Here is an 18,224-nt window from a genome sequence, read left to right on the forward strand (position 1 = left end):
GATATCAATCTCTTTGTAAACTAGATTTTCCAAAACAGGAAGAACCATAATATGGTCTATAATGGCACCCTATTCTCTACATAGTGCACTACTTTTGGCCCTGGTTAAAAGTAGTCCACTACATAGGGAATAGGGAGTCCTTTGAGATGCCATATACTCACCGAGGCAGCAGCAGGGAGGCTGAGTTGAGAGAGCATGTATGACTCCCCTTGCTGAGGGTATGCCTGGCTCTGGCCACTGGCATAGGATTCACAGCTGGCTGAGCCAATGCTCTCACCTCCTGGAGTAAATACAAAGGCAAGAGTAAATAAAGGAGTCTAGACAAATACTACTTTGAGGATAAGGAAAATAATATCATTATCATTATATCCTATTCTAGGACTGTCCGCAACCATACCATATTTATCTTAATATTCCACTTCGTTGCTGATATCTACCCCATCACAGTCAGTACGTAGGGAAACACAGTATACAGTCTTACGCCGTAAACAAATCTCTACAAGCCTCTGATTGACAGAATATTGGTCTGCTGTACCTGTGGGCAGGCTCAGAGCATTCCCACTGTGGATCTGCTGCTGTTGCCTCACATGCTGATCCACCTCTGGAAGCTCCTCAACCTCACCCTGCCCTCCTCCTCCCCCACCTCCCCCTGTCAACACAGCCACCCCAGGCCCCAGGGAGGAGAGGTGAGAGCAGGTGGAGGAGGTGAGGGTGGAGTCCCGTCTCTCATCAAAGCCTTGCTGCTGTCGGAGCAGCTGCTGCTGGCGTCTCTCACGGGACTTCTTGATGAGCGTGACGCGGTCACGGATGGATTTACCCACCACCTTAGCGTCGCTCTCGTGGAAGAAGCCTGACTTCACCTGGATAGAGGAGGAGGGAGAGGGGGTGGTGGGTAGACAGAGAGAGGGTAGACAGAGAGAGGAGAGAGAGAGAGAGAGAGAAAGAGAGAGTGGGTAGGTGGAGAGAAAGAGATAGGAGGCAGAGAGAAAAAGAGAGAGAAAAAGTTGAAAGCATGGCGAGGGAATGTAGGTTGGAGGCAACAACTAGCAAGGAAACCTTGATTAATGAGCGGTGGACTCTGTAATAGATCACCTTTCCTGTAGCCCTCCAACCTTCCCTGTAGTTCCTTCAACAGAGGTCCTAGTTATTCCTGCTCCGTCTAGCACTGTTCTCTCTTCTATCATTTTCACACTAATGTGCTGAGCCGAGCCAACCTTTACTGTAATGTTCTAGCCTGGGGCCATGCCAGAAAGGAATATCAGACTGCAGGATACAGTCTGGGTCTGCACCAAGGTGTGAAAAAGGTATCAGTGTCTCACCATTTCTCTTTCTGCTTCCCTCTCCCTTCCTCCCTATCCATTTCTCCCCCTAATCTCACCATCTCCGAAGCCACCTCCTCTGCGCTGTCGTTCTCCAGGTCGTAGCTGAACTCGATGGCCTCATTGTCTTTGTGTTTTCCCTTCAGCTTCTTTGGCTCCTCCACCCAGATCCTGAGGGCCAGGCAGTCCTGACAGCCCGTGTCTTCCTCCGCCAGCTCCACACGCACCCCGGTGTCCTCCCCGAAGAACGCATGGGTCAACAGGTCCCGGATGGACAGCCTGCAGACAGAGACAACACATCAAGCTCGCAACAAATGCCCACTTCTTTCCCAAACAATGTGTGGCTTTTATCGGATAGGACAGTGGAAGAACAGATGACAGGAAAGGTAGGAGAATGGCGATTCACAAGGGCAGCGGGCTGGAGTTGAAGCATGCCCACTCTGGTATATGTTCCCGGGGTCAGCGGCCCTAACCACTAGACTTTTTCTTTACAAGCGCTCTGCTGTTTAGCAAGGTTTGCAAAAGACATTGCAATTCCTCCCATTATTAGGAGAGAGAGAGCGGGAAGGGGGGTAGAGAGAGGTCAAAACACTTGCCTCTGACTCTTGTCCTGGCGGATGCAGCACCCAATGATCTCTTTGATCTCTGGGTCATTGACTTTATCGAAGCTGGCTGGTTTTATACCCTGTAGGCAGAGCGGGAGAGAGGGGGCAGGTGAGGTGACCGAATGGACAATGATATAGATGATGTACTACTCCGTCCCACACAGACAGTAATATACTTTAGATGGGACTCCTGTAATACTTCAGAGAGTTAATCATGAAGCAGTAATGAAGAAACCCTGACTACAGCTAATGTACTGTCACATATACAGTATATTTAATAATTTACTGAATCTGAGGGAGGTTGGTGAGAAGATCAAGGGCAAGTCGGGAAACGACAGACTTGGCCAAAAGGCCAAAGGGGTTTTTGTGAAGAACGTTAGACGGAAAGATCTTGTAGAAGTAGGGGAAAGGGAACCTATGCCACAAAGGGACAAGCCCAAAGGGACAGCGGTCCCAGACTTACGCTGGTGACTTTGCGGTAGATCTGTGCAGCATTCTGGCACTCTGAGTAGGGGTATTCTGAGGTGGCCATCTCCAACATGCACATCCCAAAGGCATAGACGTCAACAGACTCATCATAATGTTCCTCGTACATCTCTGGAGCCATGAACTCAGGGGTACCTGGAAGACAGGGCACATTAGTCAATTGAAAAGGTAAAGTCGCACACCTTAAATACCCAGATGAAGATATTTTGAGACCAAAATTACCCGAAATTGGTGAAATAAGCATCATCATGCTTGGACAGTGATGCTCAAACGGTGCAACCTGTGTTTATTGAATATCATTTTGACCTCTAACCTCCTCTGTCAGTAAAGGACCATCATCAGATGCCCAGGAGTATAAATTATTTTATGAAGGTTACTCAGGAATCTATAGGGTCCACACTTACTGTAAACACAGACCACAGATCAGCTCTTAACATACACTTCCAGTGGCATTTAGTGAAACAGAGCTTGACCTTTGAGCAAGAATAACCACCGCAGAGACTGTACTCAGCTGATGATGCCTTCTTGGAGAGTTGGGTCAGCTCATAAGATATTCACATTGTAGCAGAGTGACCACAGATTGTAAAAGTCATTCCCACAACACTGATGTCCATTATCTCAAGTCTTACTCACAAGAAATCTGACATACCTATATGACCCATTCAAATACCATTCCCACAACATGACATAAGAAAACAACTGATCGCTGGCTCCGGAAACTGACGGTCGCTAGTTACCTATGACACTTTTGGCAAAGGAGGTCCTCATGAGAGTGGCCAATCCCAGGTCTCCGATCTTGACGGAGCCGGTAGGGCCGGTGATGAAGATGTTGTCACACTTGAGGTCCCTGTGGATGATGGGAGGGGTCCTAGTGTGGAGGAACTGGAGGCCCTTCAGGATCTGACGACACCAGCTCCTCAGGACCTTGGGCTTCATCACCTTGAAGCGCTTCAGGTACCTGCAGACAGGACAGGGGAGCATGGTTATAACTATACAGCATTGTGGCATGGTTTCTATGGAACAACCTCTTTGGTGTAACGCTATTTGCGAGCTGAGCAGGGGTCTGTGTGTCTTCTACCCACGTTTTGAGGGTTCCCGAGGTCATGAGTTCGGTGACCAGGACGATGCACTTCTTCCCTCGCAGCACTGACTCCCAGGAGTCATAGAAACGGACAATGTTAGGGTGCTGGAGGCCCTTCAGCATCTCTGCCTCCTCCTTAAACCGCTGCTGCTCCGCCTTGGTCAGCTTACGGTCCTGTAGACACAAAGAAATACACAGAAGGCAGGATAGACATCAGAGAGCATTCGGTTGTGAGAACACGTTGCAAAGATTGAGCCAGAGCCAATACTGCACTGTTGAATCGTCAAGCAGTTAGTTTTATTGGGCAACCCAAAGGTCTTCATCAGTGAGAACATACCCACGGCCTGAACAGTGTTCAGTGCTATTCTCCTACTGTTGTAGAAGAAGAACAAAAAACGAAGGATTTAGAGTGCTTAGGTCTGTATTCAAGAGGCTTAGGTTCTTACTTTCAGCATTCGCTAAACTGGAAACCTATGACAAAAAACGTTCAGGAGACAATGCATATACTATACCTGAGACTTATTATGGGGAGCTTGCTTTCAGGAAACAGCTCTGTCAACAACAGAGCCAATACTGGAACACTATACCAATCAGAAAACAGTGCTGTCAACAACAGAGCCAATACTGGAACACTATACCAATCAGAAAACAGTGCTGTCAACAACAGAGCCAATACTGGAACACTATACCAATCAGGAAACAGTGCTGTCAACAACAGAGCCAATACTGGAACACTATACCAATCAGGAAACAGTGCTGTCAACAACAGAGCCAATACTGGAACACTATACCAATCAGGAAACAGTGCTGTCAACAACAGAGCCAATACTGGAACACTATACCAATCAGGAAACAGTGCTGTCAACAACAGAGCCAATACTGGAACACTATACCAATCAGGAAACAGTGCTGTCAACAACAGAGCCAATACTGGAACACTATACCAATCAGGAAACAGTACTGTCAACAACAAAGCCAATACTGGAGCCTCACAGCACAGTTGAAATATATAAATCAAAACTGGACGGTCTTTGGAGATAGATGGGAGGGATTAAAGGGAGCTGAAGGATGGGACTAAAATGTAAAATATACCGTGTCCGTAAAATGTATATAGTGTATATAGTATGATATTATTTAATATAATATTGGAAATGATGTAGACAAGTACATTGATAGAAGCCACAATCTATTTGCAATATTAAAGCTGATCCACCACCTAAAAAAACAAAACAATAGTGGAGCAATACAACCAATCAGTCAGCCCTCACGACCAAGCAACCATATTTCATGTAATTAAACACCTACCACCACTAGATGGCGCAATCAGGATATAGTTTCATCTGCATGAGTGGAGACAACACCCACCTCAGCCTATAAGACACTTCTGCGGCATCTGCCACGCTGCCATTGGGCCTAGTATGGCGGATGCTGCAGAAATCCCTGGCTCCGGCAAAGTCTCCCACTGGGAATAACACTCACACATGCATGCACACACAGACGTATGCTGACGCACACACACACACACACACACACATATATGTGTGTATATACAGTGGGGAGAACAAGTATTTGATACACTCCCGATTTTGCAGGTTTTCCTAATTACAAAGCATGTAGAGGTCTATAATTTTTACCATGGGTACACTTCAACTGTGAGAGACGGAATCTAAAAAAAAATCTTGGCCCATTCCTCCATGCAGATCTCCTATAGAGCAGTGATGTTTTGGGGCTGTTGCTGGGCAACACAAACTTTCAACTCCCTCCAAAGATTTTCTATGGGGTTGAGATCTGGAGACTGGCTAGGCCACTCCAGGACCTTGAAATGCTTCTTACGAAGCCACTCCGTTGTCCGGGCAGTGTGTTTGGGATCATTGTCATGCTGAAAGACCCAGCCACGTTTCATCTTCAATGCCCTGGCTGATAGGAGGTTTTCACTCAAAATCTCACGATACATGGCCCCATTCATTCTTTCCTTCACACGGATCAGTGGTCCTGGTCCCTTTGCAGAAAAACAGCCCCAAAGCATGATGTTTCCACCCCCATGCTTCACAGTAGGTATGGTGTTCTTTGGATGCAACTCAGCATTCTTTGTCCTCCAAACACGACGAGTTGAGTTTTTACCAAAAAGTTATATTTTGGTTTCATCTGACATTCTCCCAATCTTCTTCTGGATCATCCAAATGCTCTCTAGCAAGCTTCAGACGGGCATGGACATGTACTGGCTTAAGCAGGGGGACACGTCTGGCACTGCAGGATTTGAGTCCCTGGCGGCGTAGTGTGTTACTGATGGTAGGCTTTGTTACTTTGGTCCCAGCTCTCTGCAGGTCATTCACTAGGTCCCCCCGTGTGGTTCTGGGATTTTTGCTCACCGTTCTTGTGATAATTTTGACCCCACGGGGTGAGATCTTGCATGGAGCCCCAGATCGAGGGAGATTATCAGTGGTCTTGTGTCTTCCATTTCCTAATAATTGCTCCCACAGTTGATTTCTTCAAATCAAGCTGCTTACCTATTGCAGATTCAGTCTTCCCAGCCTGGTGCAGGTCTACAATTTTATTTCTGGTGTCCTTTGACAGCTCTTCGGTCTTGGCCATAGTGTAGTTTGGAGTGTGACTGTTTGAGGTTGTGGACAGGTGTCTTTTATACTGATAACAAGTTCAAACGGGTGCCATTAATACAGGTAACGAGTGGAGGACAGAGGAGCCTCTTAAAGAAGAAGTTACAGGTCTGTGAGAGCCAGATATCTTGCTTGTTTGTAGGTGATCAAATACTTATTTTTCACCATAATTTGAAAATTAATTAATAAAAATCCTACAATGTGGTTTTCTGGATTTTTTTTAGTTGAAATGTACCTATTGAAGTGAAGTGTACCTATGATGAAAATTACACAATTGGTAGCTGACTAAATACATTTTTGCCCCCTGTACGTACGTACGTACATATGTACGTATGTTGGTTACTTACAGTAAGCAATAAAGGCCTGAGGGGGTGTGGTATATGGCCAATATACCACAGCTAAGGGCTGTTCTTATGCACAACACTTTTATTAATACATTTTATTTTTATTTCACCTTTATTTAACCCGGTAGGCAAATTGAGAACAAGTTCTCATTTACAATTGTGACCTGGCCAAGAAAGCAAAGCAGTTTGACACATACATCAACACAGAGTTACACATGGAGTAAAACAAACATACAGTCAATAATACAGTAGAAACAAGTCTATATACGATGTGAGCAAATGAGGTGAGATAAGGGAGGTAAAGGCAAAAAAAGGGCTATGGTGCCAAAGTAAATACAATATAGCAAGTAAAACACTAGAATGTTAGATTTGCAGTGGAAGAATGTGCAAAGTAGAAAGAAAAAATAAATAAAAGGTTGCAAAGGAGCTAAATAAATAACTAAATAAAATAAATACAGTAGGGAAAGAGGTAGTTGTTTGGGCTAAATTATAGATGGGCTATGTACAGGTGCAGTAATCTGTGAGCTGCTCTGACAGTTGGTGCTTAAAGCTGGTGAGAGAGATAAGTGTTTCCAGTTTCAGAGATTTTTGTAGTTCGTTCCAGTCATTGGCAGCAGAGAACTGGAAGGAGAGGCGGCCAAAGAAAGAATTGGTTTCGGGGGTGACCAGAGAGATATACCTGCTGGAGTGCGTGATACAGGTGGGAGATGCTATGGTGACCAGCGAGCTGAGATAAGGGGTGACTTTACCTAGCAGGGTCTTGTAGATGACATGGAGACAGTTGGTTTGGCGACGAGTATGAAGCGAGGGCCAGCCAACGAGAGTGTACAAGTCGCAATGGTGGGTAGTATATGGGGCTTTGGTGACAAAACGGATGGCACTGTGATAAACTGCTTCCAATTTATTGAGTAGGGCATTGGAGGCTATTTTGTAAAGTCGAAGTCGAGGATTGGTAGGATGGTGAGTTTTACAAGGGTATGTTTGGCAGCATAAGTGAAGGATGCTTTGTTGTGAAATAGGAAGCCAATTCTAGATTTAACTTTGGATTGGAGATGTTTGATGTGGGTATGGAAGGAGAGTTTACAGTCTAACCAGACACCTAGGTATTTGTAGTTGTCCACATATTCTAAGTCAGAGCCGAGTGGAGATGTTGGACAGGCGGGTAGGTGCAGGTAGCGATCGGTTGAAGAGCATGCATTTAGTTTTACTTGTATTTAAGAGAAATTGGAGGCCACGGAAGGAGAGTTGTATGGCATTGAAGCTTGCCTGGAGGGTTGTTAACACAGTGTCCAAAGAAGGGCCGGAAGTATACAGAATGGTGTCATCTGCGTAGAGGTGGATCAGAGACTCACCAGCAGCAAGAGCGCGACATCATTGATGTATACCGAGAAGAGAGTCGGTCCAAGAATTGACACAACGCGGAGTGTCTGGATACAGCCTTTATCCGTGGTATATTGGCAACATATATCAAACCCCTGAGGTACCGTATTGCTATTATAAACTGGGGACCGGCGTAATTAGAAGAGTAAAACCTGCGGTATACTTTCAGCCAATCAGCATTCAGAGCTCAAACCACCATTATAAAAAGGCAAATATAAGCAAATAATATACCACTATGAATCGCTAAGTGACTATACATTTATAGCTTAGTATTTTTCTAAATGGCAGCTGTCCTAACAATTGTCATCGTTAAACAAAGCAAGCATTGTGTTTCTTTAGTGGTCGTTTTGACCTCTGTTGACCTTGCCACTTGTGGTCTCTTACGTCATTCAACATCACGTCATTCAACATCACGCTATAGTCTGAACAGGACAACAACCAAAGGTCATGACCTGAGGCGGGAAACAACAGATATGACAATTGAAACAAGTGGTGACAAGGCAAGGCCATATTGCAAAACAAACAAACTACAAAACAAAGATGTGCATGAAAACAACCATCCCCTCACTAGCACCTGTCAAGTACATGAAAACAACTATCATCTCCTCACTAGCACCTGTCAAGTACATGAAAACAACCATCTCCTCACTAGCACCTGTCAAGTACATGAAAACAACCATCTCCTCACTAGCACCTGTCAAGTACATGAAAACAACTATTATCTCCTCACTAGCACCTGTCAAGTACACGAAAACAACCATCTCCTCACTAGCACCTGTCAAGTACATGAAAACAGATTGAAATGGTCAGTGCGATTCCTGCCATAGCAACAACAAACACACATCCGTAAAATAGCATTCATAATATGTTGCTTTCCATTTACCTCTTCCATTTACTTATAGGCTCTGTGTTCATGAATTACTGTCTGAAGGGAGAGGTGCTACTACTACAGACATTTCATTCTAAATCAGATTTACTTCTGATTTCCATGTAATGCAGTTTCCCTCATTAAATCCCTCCCCTCGTCACTCCCTCTCTGCATCGTGTAGTCGAAGATCCATCTCTTCCAACTCAATGTCCTTTTCTGGAAGTGAAGGCCACCTCTCTCCTCTTCGCCCCCTCCTCCTCCTCCCTCTCGGCACTGTCATCCCTCTCTCTCTCTCCTGTATTCGCTAGCTTGAACTGAGCGTCAACAGCAAGACTGCTGCTTTATTGTCAGAGCTAAAAATAATATCCTGGACTTGGGACTGCCCCTTTGCCTCGACTCCCTGCTGTTTCACTGTCTGAATGGCTTGATGTGTCTGTCTGGGTCTCAGTGGCTGTCTGTGCAGTAGGCCTATGCCTTTCGGTTAGTCTGTGTCCCTGCATTGAACTGTTTAACAACGGTGTCTCTACATCTGTGTAGCTAACTCCCTAACAGTGTCTGATTTTGTGTGTTGGTTTCTGTTGATCACAGACTAGTCTCACAGTCATCTGTCAGTGTGCATAATCAGAGCATCAGTCTGTGTCACCGCTTGTCGTCTGTGTGTCTCTTGTCTGGCCGTCTGTCTGGCTGTCTAACTCCATATTCTCTGCGCATCCGGCAGCTCTCCCCTGTGTATCTATTGTGTAGTTTCCAGTGTTCGGTCAGATGATCTGGGGTAAGAAAAGGTCACTGGGGTCAATTATCATCATATTCAGTTCAGTCATGTCACGGTGGCAAAAGACAAGCATACATGTACGCTTGCACAAAGAAGAAACACACACATCTGCTCTCTATAATATGAAAGGCAGGGGAATAGATGCATAGGGGCTGCATAAATAAAACATTAATTATGAAGATTGTTTAACATACTAACACACAATACTATTAATGCTGACAATGGAAAGGAAATCTCATTGACATATACACCACCGTGCAAAAGTTTGGGTTCACTTTGAAATGTCCTTGTTTTTTAAAGAAAAGCACATTTTTGTCACATTAAAATAACATCAAATTGATCAGAAATATAGTGTAGACATTGTTAATGTTGTAAATGACTATAGTAGCTGGAAAAAGCTGATTTTTAATGGAATATCTACATAGGCGCACTGAGGCCCATTATCACAAACCATCACTCCTGTGTTCCAATGGCACGTTGTGTTAGCTAATCCAAGTTGATCATTTTAAAAGGCTAATTGATCATTAGAAAACCCTTTTGCAATTAGGTTAACACAGCTGAAAACTGTTGTTCTAATTAATGAAGCAATAAAACTGGCCTTCTTTAGACTAGTTGAGTATCTGGAGCATCAGCATTTGTGGGTTCGATTACAGGCTCAAAATGGCAAAAAACAAAGTACTTTCTTCTGAAACTAGTCAGTCTATTCTTGTTCTGAGAAATTGCCAAGAAACTGAATATCTCGTACAACACTGGGTACTACTCCCGTCACAGAACAGCACAAACGGGGTCTGGCAAAAATGGCTCTACTATGTAGATATTCCATAAAATAAAATAAAAGTCAGCCGTTTCCAGCTTCAATAGTCATTTACAACATTAACAATGTCTACACCATTTCTGATCAATTTTATGTTATTTCAAAATAGACCAAAAAAATGTGCTTTTCTTTCAAAAACAAGGACATTTCCAAGTGACCCCAAACTTTTGAAAGGTAGTGTATGCATTCTCAGAACCCAGAATCACATTTCACAGTACGCGGGCCAGCTACTAGATACAATTAGACAAATCGATACTATATGTGGTTTACAAAAACTACTAGGCTATGAAAATATTTACACACTTTATTTCTCCAGCAAAGCAAACAAACTGGGAGTATACAATGTGATAACGTAGATGAAGGACAAACACGTTTGAGCCATTGCTCAGTGTAGGGTTCCGTCTTTCGGATGGGACGTTATAAAAGGGTGTCCTGACTCTCTGTGGTCACTAAGGATCCCATAGCACTTATCATAAGAGTAGGGGTGTTAACCCTGGTGTCCTGGCTAAATTTCCACTCTGGCCCTCATACCATCATTTTCTACCTCATAATCGTCTCCAGCGTCCAATTGGCTCGTTCATCCCCCCCCCCTCTTTATTAAAAAAGATATATATATATTTCACCTTTATTTAACCAAGTAGGCTAGTTGAGAACAAGTTCTCATTTACAACTGCGACCTGGCCAAGATAAAGCATAGCAGTGTGAACAAACAGCAACACAGAGTTACACATGGAGCAAACAATAAACAAGTCAATAACACAGTAGAATTTTTTTCTTTTTTATATATATATTTTTTTAAAGAGTCTATATACATTGTGTGCAAAAGGCATGAGGAGGTAGGCGAATAATTACAATTTAGCAGATTAACACAGGAGTGATAAATGATCAGATGGTCATGTGCAGGTAGAGATACTGGTGTGCAAAAGCGCAGGAAAGAAAATAAATAAAAACAGTATGGGGATGAGGTAGGTAAATTGGGTGGGCTATTTACCGATGGACTATGTACAGCTGCAGCGATCGGTTAGCTGCTCAGATAGCAATGTTTAAAGTTGGTGAGGGAGATAAAAGTCTCCAACTTCAACGATTTTTGCAATTTGTTCCAGTCACAGGCAGCAGAGAACTGGAAGGAAAGGCGGCCAAATGAGGTGTTGGCTTTGTATCAGTGAGATACACCTGCTGGAGCGCGTGCTACGGGTGGGTGTTGCAATCGTGACCAGTGAACTGAAATAAGGTGGAGCTTTACCTACTATGGAATTGTAGATGACCTGGAGCCAGTGGGTCTGGCGACGAATATTTTTGTTTTATTTATTTATTTAACCTTTATTTAACCAGGTAGGCAAGTTGAGAACAAGTTCTCATTTACAATTGTGACCTGGCCAAGATAAAGCAAAGCAGTTCGACACAAACAACGACACAGTTACACATGGAGTAAAACAAACATACAGTCAATAATACAGTATAAACAAGTCTATATACAATGTGAGCAAATGAGGTGAGAAGGGAGGTAAAGGCAAAAAAGGCCATGGTGGCAAAGTAAATACAATATAGCAAGTAAAACACTAGAATGGTAGTTTTGCAATGGAAGAATGTGCAAAGTAGAAATAAAAATAATGGGGTGCAAAGGAGCAAAATAAATAAATAAATTAAATACAGTTTGGAAAGAGGTAGTTGATTGGGCTAAATTATAGGTGGGCAATGTACAGGTGCAGTAATCTGTGAGCTGCTCTGACAGTTGGTGCTTAAAGCTAGTGAGGGAGATAAGTGTTTCCAGTTTCAGAGATTGCACTGTGATAGACTGCATCCAATTGGTTGAGTAGGGTATTGGAGGCTATTTTGTAAATGACATCGCCAAAGTCGAGGATTGGTAGGATGGTCAGTTTTACAAGGGTATGTTTGGCAGCATGAGTGAAGGATGCTTTGTTGCGAAATAGGAAGCCAATTCTAAATTTAACTTTGGATTGGAGATGTTTGATATGGGTCTAGAAGGAGAGTTTACAGTCTAACCAGACACCTAAGTATTTGTAGTTGTCCACGTATTCTAAGTCAGAGCCGTCCAGAGTAGTGATGTTGGACAGGCGGGTAGGTGCAGGTAGGCGGGTAGGTGCAGGTAGTTTTACTTGTATTTAAGAGAAATTGGAGGCCACGGAAGGAGAGTTGTATGGCATTGAAGCTTGCCTGGAGGGTTGTTAACACAGTGTCCAAAGAAGGGCCGGAAGTATACAGAATGGTGTCGTCTGCGTAGAGTTGGATCAGAGACTCACCAGCAGCAAGAGCGACCTAATTGATGTATACAGAGAAGAGAGTCGGTCCAAGAATTGAACCCTGTGGCACCCCCATAGTGACTGCCAGAGGTCCGGACAGCAGACCCTCCGATTTGACACACTGAACTCTATCAGAGAAGTAGTTGGTGAACCAGGCGAGGCAATCATTTGAGAAACCAAGGCTGTCGAGTCTGCCGATGAGGATGTGGTGATTGACAGAGTCGAAAGCCTTGGCCAGATCAATGAATACGGCTGCACAGTAATGTTTCTTATCGATGGCGGTTAAGATATCGTTTAGGACCTTGAGCGTGGCTGATGTGCACCCATGACCAGCTCTGAAACCAGATTGCATAGCAGAGAAGGTATGGGGAGATTCGAAATGGTCGGTAATGTGTTTGTTGACTTGGCTTTCGAAGACCTTAGAAAGGCATGGTAGGATAGATATAGGTCTGTAGCAGTTTGGGTCAAGAGTGTCCCCCCCTTTGAAGAGGGGGATGACCGCAGCTGCTTTCCAATCTTTGGGAATCTCAGACGACACGAAAGAGAGGTTGAACAGGCTAGTAATAGGGGTGGCAACAATTTCGGCAGATAATTTTAGAAAGAAAGGGTCCAGATTGTCTAGCCCGGCTGATTTGTAGGGGTCCAGATTTTGCAGCTCTTTCAGAACATCAGCTGAATGGATTTGGGAGAAGGAGAAATGGGGAAGGCTTGGGCGAGTTGCTGTTGGGGGTGCAGTGCTGTTGACCGGGGTAGGAGTAGCCAGGTGGAAAGCATGGCCAGCCGTAGAAAAATGCTTATTGAAATTCTCAATTATGGTGGATTTATCAGTGGTGACAGTGTTTCCTATCTTCAGTGCAGTGGGCAGCTGGGAGGAGGTGTTCTTATTCTCCATGGACTTTACAGTGTCCCAGAACTTTTTTGAGTTAGTATTGCAGGAAGCAAATTTCTGCTTGAAAAAGCTAGCCTTGGCTTTTCTAACTGCCTGTGTATAATGGTTTCTAGCTTCCCTGAACAGGTGCATATCACAGGGGATGTTCGATGCTAATGCAGAACGCCATAGGATGTTTTTGTGTTGGTTAAGGGCAGTCAGGTCTGGGGAGAACCAAGGGCTATATCTGTTCCTGGTTCTAAATTTCTTGAATGGGGCATGTTTATTTAAGATGGTTAGGAAGGCATTTAAAACAAATATCCAGGCATCCTCTACTGACGGGATGAGATCAATATCCTTCCAGGATACCCCGGCCAGGTCGATTAGAAAGGCCTGCTCGCTGAAGTGTTTCAGGGAGCGTTTTACAGTGATGAGTGGAGGTCGTTTGACCGCTGACCCACTACGGATGCAGGCAATGAGGCAGTGATCGCTGAGATCTTGGTTGAAGACAGCAGAGGTGTATTTAGAGGGGAAGTTGGTTAGGATGATATCTATGAGGGTGCCCGTGTTTAAGGCTTTGGGGAGGTACCTGGTAGGTTCATTGATAGGTTCATTGATAATTTGTGTGAGATTGAGGGCATCAAGTTTAGATTGTAGGATGGCTGGGGTGTTAAGCATGTTCCAGTTTAGGTCGCCTAGTGGCACGAGCTCTGAAGATAGATGGGGGGCAATCAGTTCACATATGGTGTCCAGAGCACAGCTGGGGGCAGAGGGTGGTCTATAGCAGGCGGCAACGGTGAGAGACTTGTTTTTAGAGAGGTGGATTTTTTAAAGTAGAAGTTCAAATTGTTTGGGTACAGACCTGGATAGTAGGACAGAACTCTGCAGGCTAACACCGCCCCCTTTAGCAGTCCTATCTTGTCTGAAAATGTTGTAGTTTGGAATTTAAATTTCTGAATTTTTGGTGGTCTTCTTAAGCCAGGATTCAGACACAGCTAGAACATCCGGGTTGGCAGAGTGTGCTAAAGCAGTGAATAGAACAAACTTAGGGAGGAGGCTTCTAATGTTAACATGCATGAAACCAAGGCTATTACAGTCACAGAAGTCGTCAAAAGAGAGTGCCTGGGGAATAGGAGTGGAGCTAGGCACTGCAGGGCCTGGATTCACCTCTACATCGCCAGAGGAACATAGGAGGAGTAGAATAAGGGTGCGGCTGAAAGCAATAAGAATTGGTCGTCTAGAACGTCTGGAACAGAGAGTAAAAGGAGGTTTCTGTGGGCGATAAAATAGCATCAAGGTATAATGTACAGACAAAGGTATGGTAGGATGTGAATACAGTGGAGGTAAACCTAGGTATTGAGTGATGAAGAGAGAGATATTGTCTCTAGAAACATCATTGAAACCAGGAGATGTCATTGCATGTGTGGGTGGTGGAACTAATAGGTTGGATAAGGTATAGTGAGCAGGACTAGAGGCTCTACAGTGAAATAAGCCAATAAACACTAACCAGAACAGCAATGAACAAGACATATTGACATTAAGGAGAGGCATGCTTAGTCGAGTGATCAAAAGGGTCCAGTGAGTGGAGAGGTTGGTTGGGGGTCACCGCGATTTAGACAGCTAGCCAGGCCATCGGTAGCAAGCTAGCATAGGATGGAGGTCTGTTGTTAGCCACCTCTTGCGTTCCGTCAGTAGATTAGTGGGGTTCCGTGTGGTAGAGGGGATTGATCCAAATCACACAACAACAACAACAAAAATAAAAACAATAGATATAGTTATAGAGGCCCAAGAAGGAAACAATAATAATAAATAAATTGTCAGATTGTCTATTCAGATAGCAGCCGGTAAGACAGCTAACGGTTAGCAGGATGCAGATGGGCGTTCAGGTAACGTCGCGACGGAAGAGCCAGCCGGATCTCCTTCTGGTAGATAACGTCGGCAGTCCAGTTGTGAAGGCCCGGTGGGGCTCTGTGTAGGCAGTAAAACGGGTCCGGATAGGTGACTGCAGCCCCGGAGTGATTGATGGAACTCAGGAGTGATTGACGGAGCTGGCTAGCTCCGGAATGGTTGATGTTTGCTCCGGAATCGACGAAAGCCGATAGTCACACGGATAGCAGCTAGCTAGCTGTGAGATCCGGGTATGAATGTCCAGAGAGCAGTTGAAATCCAGGGACATGGAGAGAAAAATTGGTCCGGTATGTTGCGTTCCGAGCCGCGCTGCGCAGTACAAAATTGGCGATAGATTTGAACTAAAGGATAGCTGATGACCACAAACCGTGGTGAGCTGAATACTAACAATTTGCCAGTAAAGAAGCTAACTAGCTTCTGGATTAGCATCTGGGCTATCTTCTGGCTAGCTCCTGGCTAGCTTCTGGCTAGTTTCTGGCTAGCTTCTTGGAATTTCTGGCTAGCTTCTTGGAGGATTACAGATTTGAGGTAAATAATACTTTTTTATAAATATAAATTGGTGAGGCGGGTTGCAGGAGAGTGTTTTGAAGAGGAGTTGATGGAAAATAAAAATAAAATGTGAAAAAGTTGTAAATATATATATATATATATATATACAGGACACGACAAGACACGTCTGAACTGCTATGCCATCTTGAATATGTAGCGGGGGCCAGCCGACTAGAGCATACAGGTCGCAGTGGTGGGTGGTATAAGGTGCTTTATTAACAAAGCGGATGGCACTGTGATAAACTGCATCCAGTTTGCTGAATAGAGTATTGGAAGCCATTTTGTAGATGACATCGCCGAAGTTGAGGATCGGTAGGATAGTCAGTTTTACTAGGGTAGGTTTGGCGGCGTGAGTGAAGGAGGCTTTGTTGCGAAATAGAAAGCAGATTCTAGATTTGATTTTGGATTGGAGATGTTTGATATGAGTCTGGAAGGAGAGTTGCAGTCTAGCCAGACACCTAGGTACTTATAGATGTCCACATATTCTAGGTCGGAACCGTCCAGGGTGGTGATGCTAGTCGGGTGTGCGTGCGGGTGCAGGCAGCGAACGGTTGAAAAGCATGCATTTGGTTTTACTAGCGTTTAAGAGCAGTTGGAGGCCACGGAGGGAGTGTTGTATGGCATTGAAGCTCGTTTGTAATTTAGATAGCACAGTGTCCAAGGAAGGGCCAGAAGTATACAGAATGGTGTCGTCTGCGTAGCGGTGGATCAGGGAATCACCCGCAGCAAGAGCAACATCATTGATATATACAGAGAAAAGAGTCGGCCCGAGAATTGAACCCTGTGGCACCCCCATAGACACTGCCAGAGGACCGGACAACATGCCCTCCGATTTGATACACTAAACTCGGTCTGCAAAGTAGTTGGAGAACCAGGCAAGGCAGTCATTAGAAAAACCGAGGCTACTGAGTCTGCCGATAAGAATATGGTGATTGACAGAGTCGAAAGCCTTGCACAGTACTGTCTTTTATCGATGACTGTTATGATATCGTTTAGTACCTTTAGCGTGGCTGAGGTGCACCTGTGACCGGCTCGGAAACCAGATTGCACAGCGGAGAAGGTCCGGTGGGATTCGAGATGGTCAATGATCTGTTTGTTGACTTGGCTTTCGAAGACCTTAGATAGGCAGGGCAGGATGGATATAGGTCTGTAACAGTTTGGGTCCAGGGTGTCTCCCCCTTTGAAGAGTGGGATGACCGCGGAATTGCTTGTTGAAGTTTTCGATTATCGTGGATTTGTCGGTGGTGACCGTGTTACCTAGCCTCAGTGCAGTGGGCAGCTGGGAGGAGGTGCTCCTGTTCTCCATGGACTTTACAGTGTCCTAGAACTTTTTGGAGTTGGAGCTAGAGGATGCAAATTTCTGCTTGAAAAAGCTGGCCTTTGCTTTCCTGACTGACTGCGTGTATTGGTTCCTGACTTCCCTGAACAGTTGCATATCGTGGGGACTATTCGATGCTATTGCAGTCCGCCTCTACCCTGTAACTATTCCCCAGGTCGTGGCTGTAAATGAGAATGTGTTCTCAGTTAACGTACCTGGTAAAATAAGAGTAAAAACAAAAACAGGACATAATTAAAAAAGGGGGAGGAAAATAGACAAGATTCCAACTTGTAAGATCAAGTTGACCACGAGACAAATGAAGGAGGGAGCAACAGAGTAACAAATAGAGAAACAGAGGAAGAAAATGGAGAGAAAGAGTGAGGGAACTGAGAAGCTATGAAAGAGGCCTATTGTGTACAGCAGGCTGTGGGTGTCTCTCTGCAGTCCCTCTGAGTGAATATCCTTGTTACTAAGTGGTGTGATACATATGGTGTGGGTCTCAATTGACACCCTATTCCCTATATAGTGCTCATTAGGGTGCTCACAGTGCCCATAGGGTCCTCTACTCCGCCAATTAATCCACACATAAAACGGTCAACCGAATCGTCTCTCTTCCTTCCAGGCCTTTTCTTCTCTTGACTTTATATTGCGATTGGCAACTTTCATAAATTAGGTGAATTACCGCCACTGACCTCGTTCGTCTTTCTGTCACCCACATGGGTATAACCAATGAGGAGATGACACGTGGGTACCTGCTTCTATAAACCAATGAGGAGATGGGAGAGGCAGGACTTGCAGCGCAATCTGCATCAGAAATAGAACTGATTTCTATTTTAGCCCGTGGAAACGCAGACGCTCGTTGGCAACGCCCGAGCAGTGTGGGAACAATAATTGAATAACATAGTTTTCTCAATTTATTTTGCAATTCTCACACACGTGACGCAAGCAGTGTAGTCAGCCTGTAAGGCACTGGATCGCAATGCTAACTGTGCCACTAGAGATTCTGGGTTCGAGTCCAGCCGGCTGTGACAGGGAG

At 44.7% G+C, this 18,224-nt stretch overlaps 1 protein-coding gene across 1 annotated transcript in view; it reads right to left on the reverse strand.

Moving 5' to 3' along the window:
- The window catches only part of LOC124046893, a 75,137-nt gene that overhangs the window by 24,945 nt on the left and 31,968 nt on the right, over positions 1 to 18,224 (reverse strand). The window contains exons 3-9 of the mRNA XM_046367667.1: positions 3,493 to 3,665; positions 3,148 to 3,368; positions 2,388 to 2,545; positions 1,916 to 2,004; positions 1,379 to 1,598; positions 536 to 860; positions 162 to 280 (exon numbers count right to left, since the gene is read on the reverse strand). Of these exons, the coding sequence (XP_046223623.1) occupies positions 162 to 280; positions 536 to 860; positions 1,379 to 1,598; positions 1,916 to 2,004; positions 2,388 to 2,545; positions 3,148 to 3,368; positions 3,493 to 3,665 (1,305 nt within the window). The remainder of the gene's footprint in view (positions 1 to 161; positions 281 to 535; positions 861 to 1,378; positions 1,599 to 1,915; positions 2,005 to 2,387; positions 2,546 to 3,147; positions 3,369 to 3,492; positions 3,666 to 18,224) is intronic.

The sequence above is a fragment of the Oncorhynchus gorbuscha genome, linkage group LG10, assembly GCF_021184085.1.
Source record: "Oncorhynchus gorbuscha isolate QuinsamMale2020 ecotype Even-year linkage group LG10, OgorEven_v1.0, whole genome shotgun sequence".
In the NCBI taxonomy this organism is placed as follows: domain Eukaryota; kingdom Metazoa; phylum Chordata; class Actinopteri; order Salmoniformes; family Salmonidae; genus Oncorhynchus; species Oncorhynchus gorbuscha.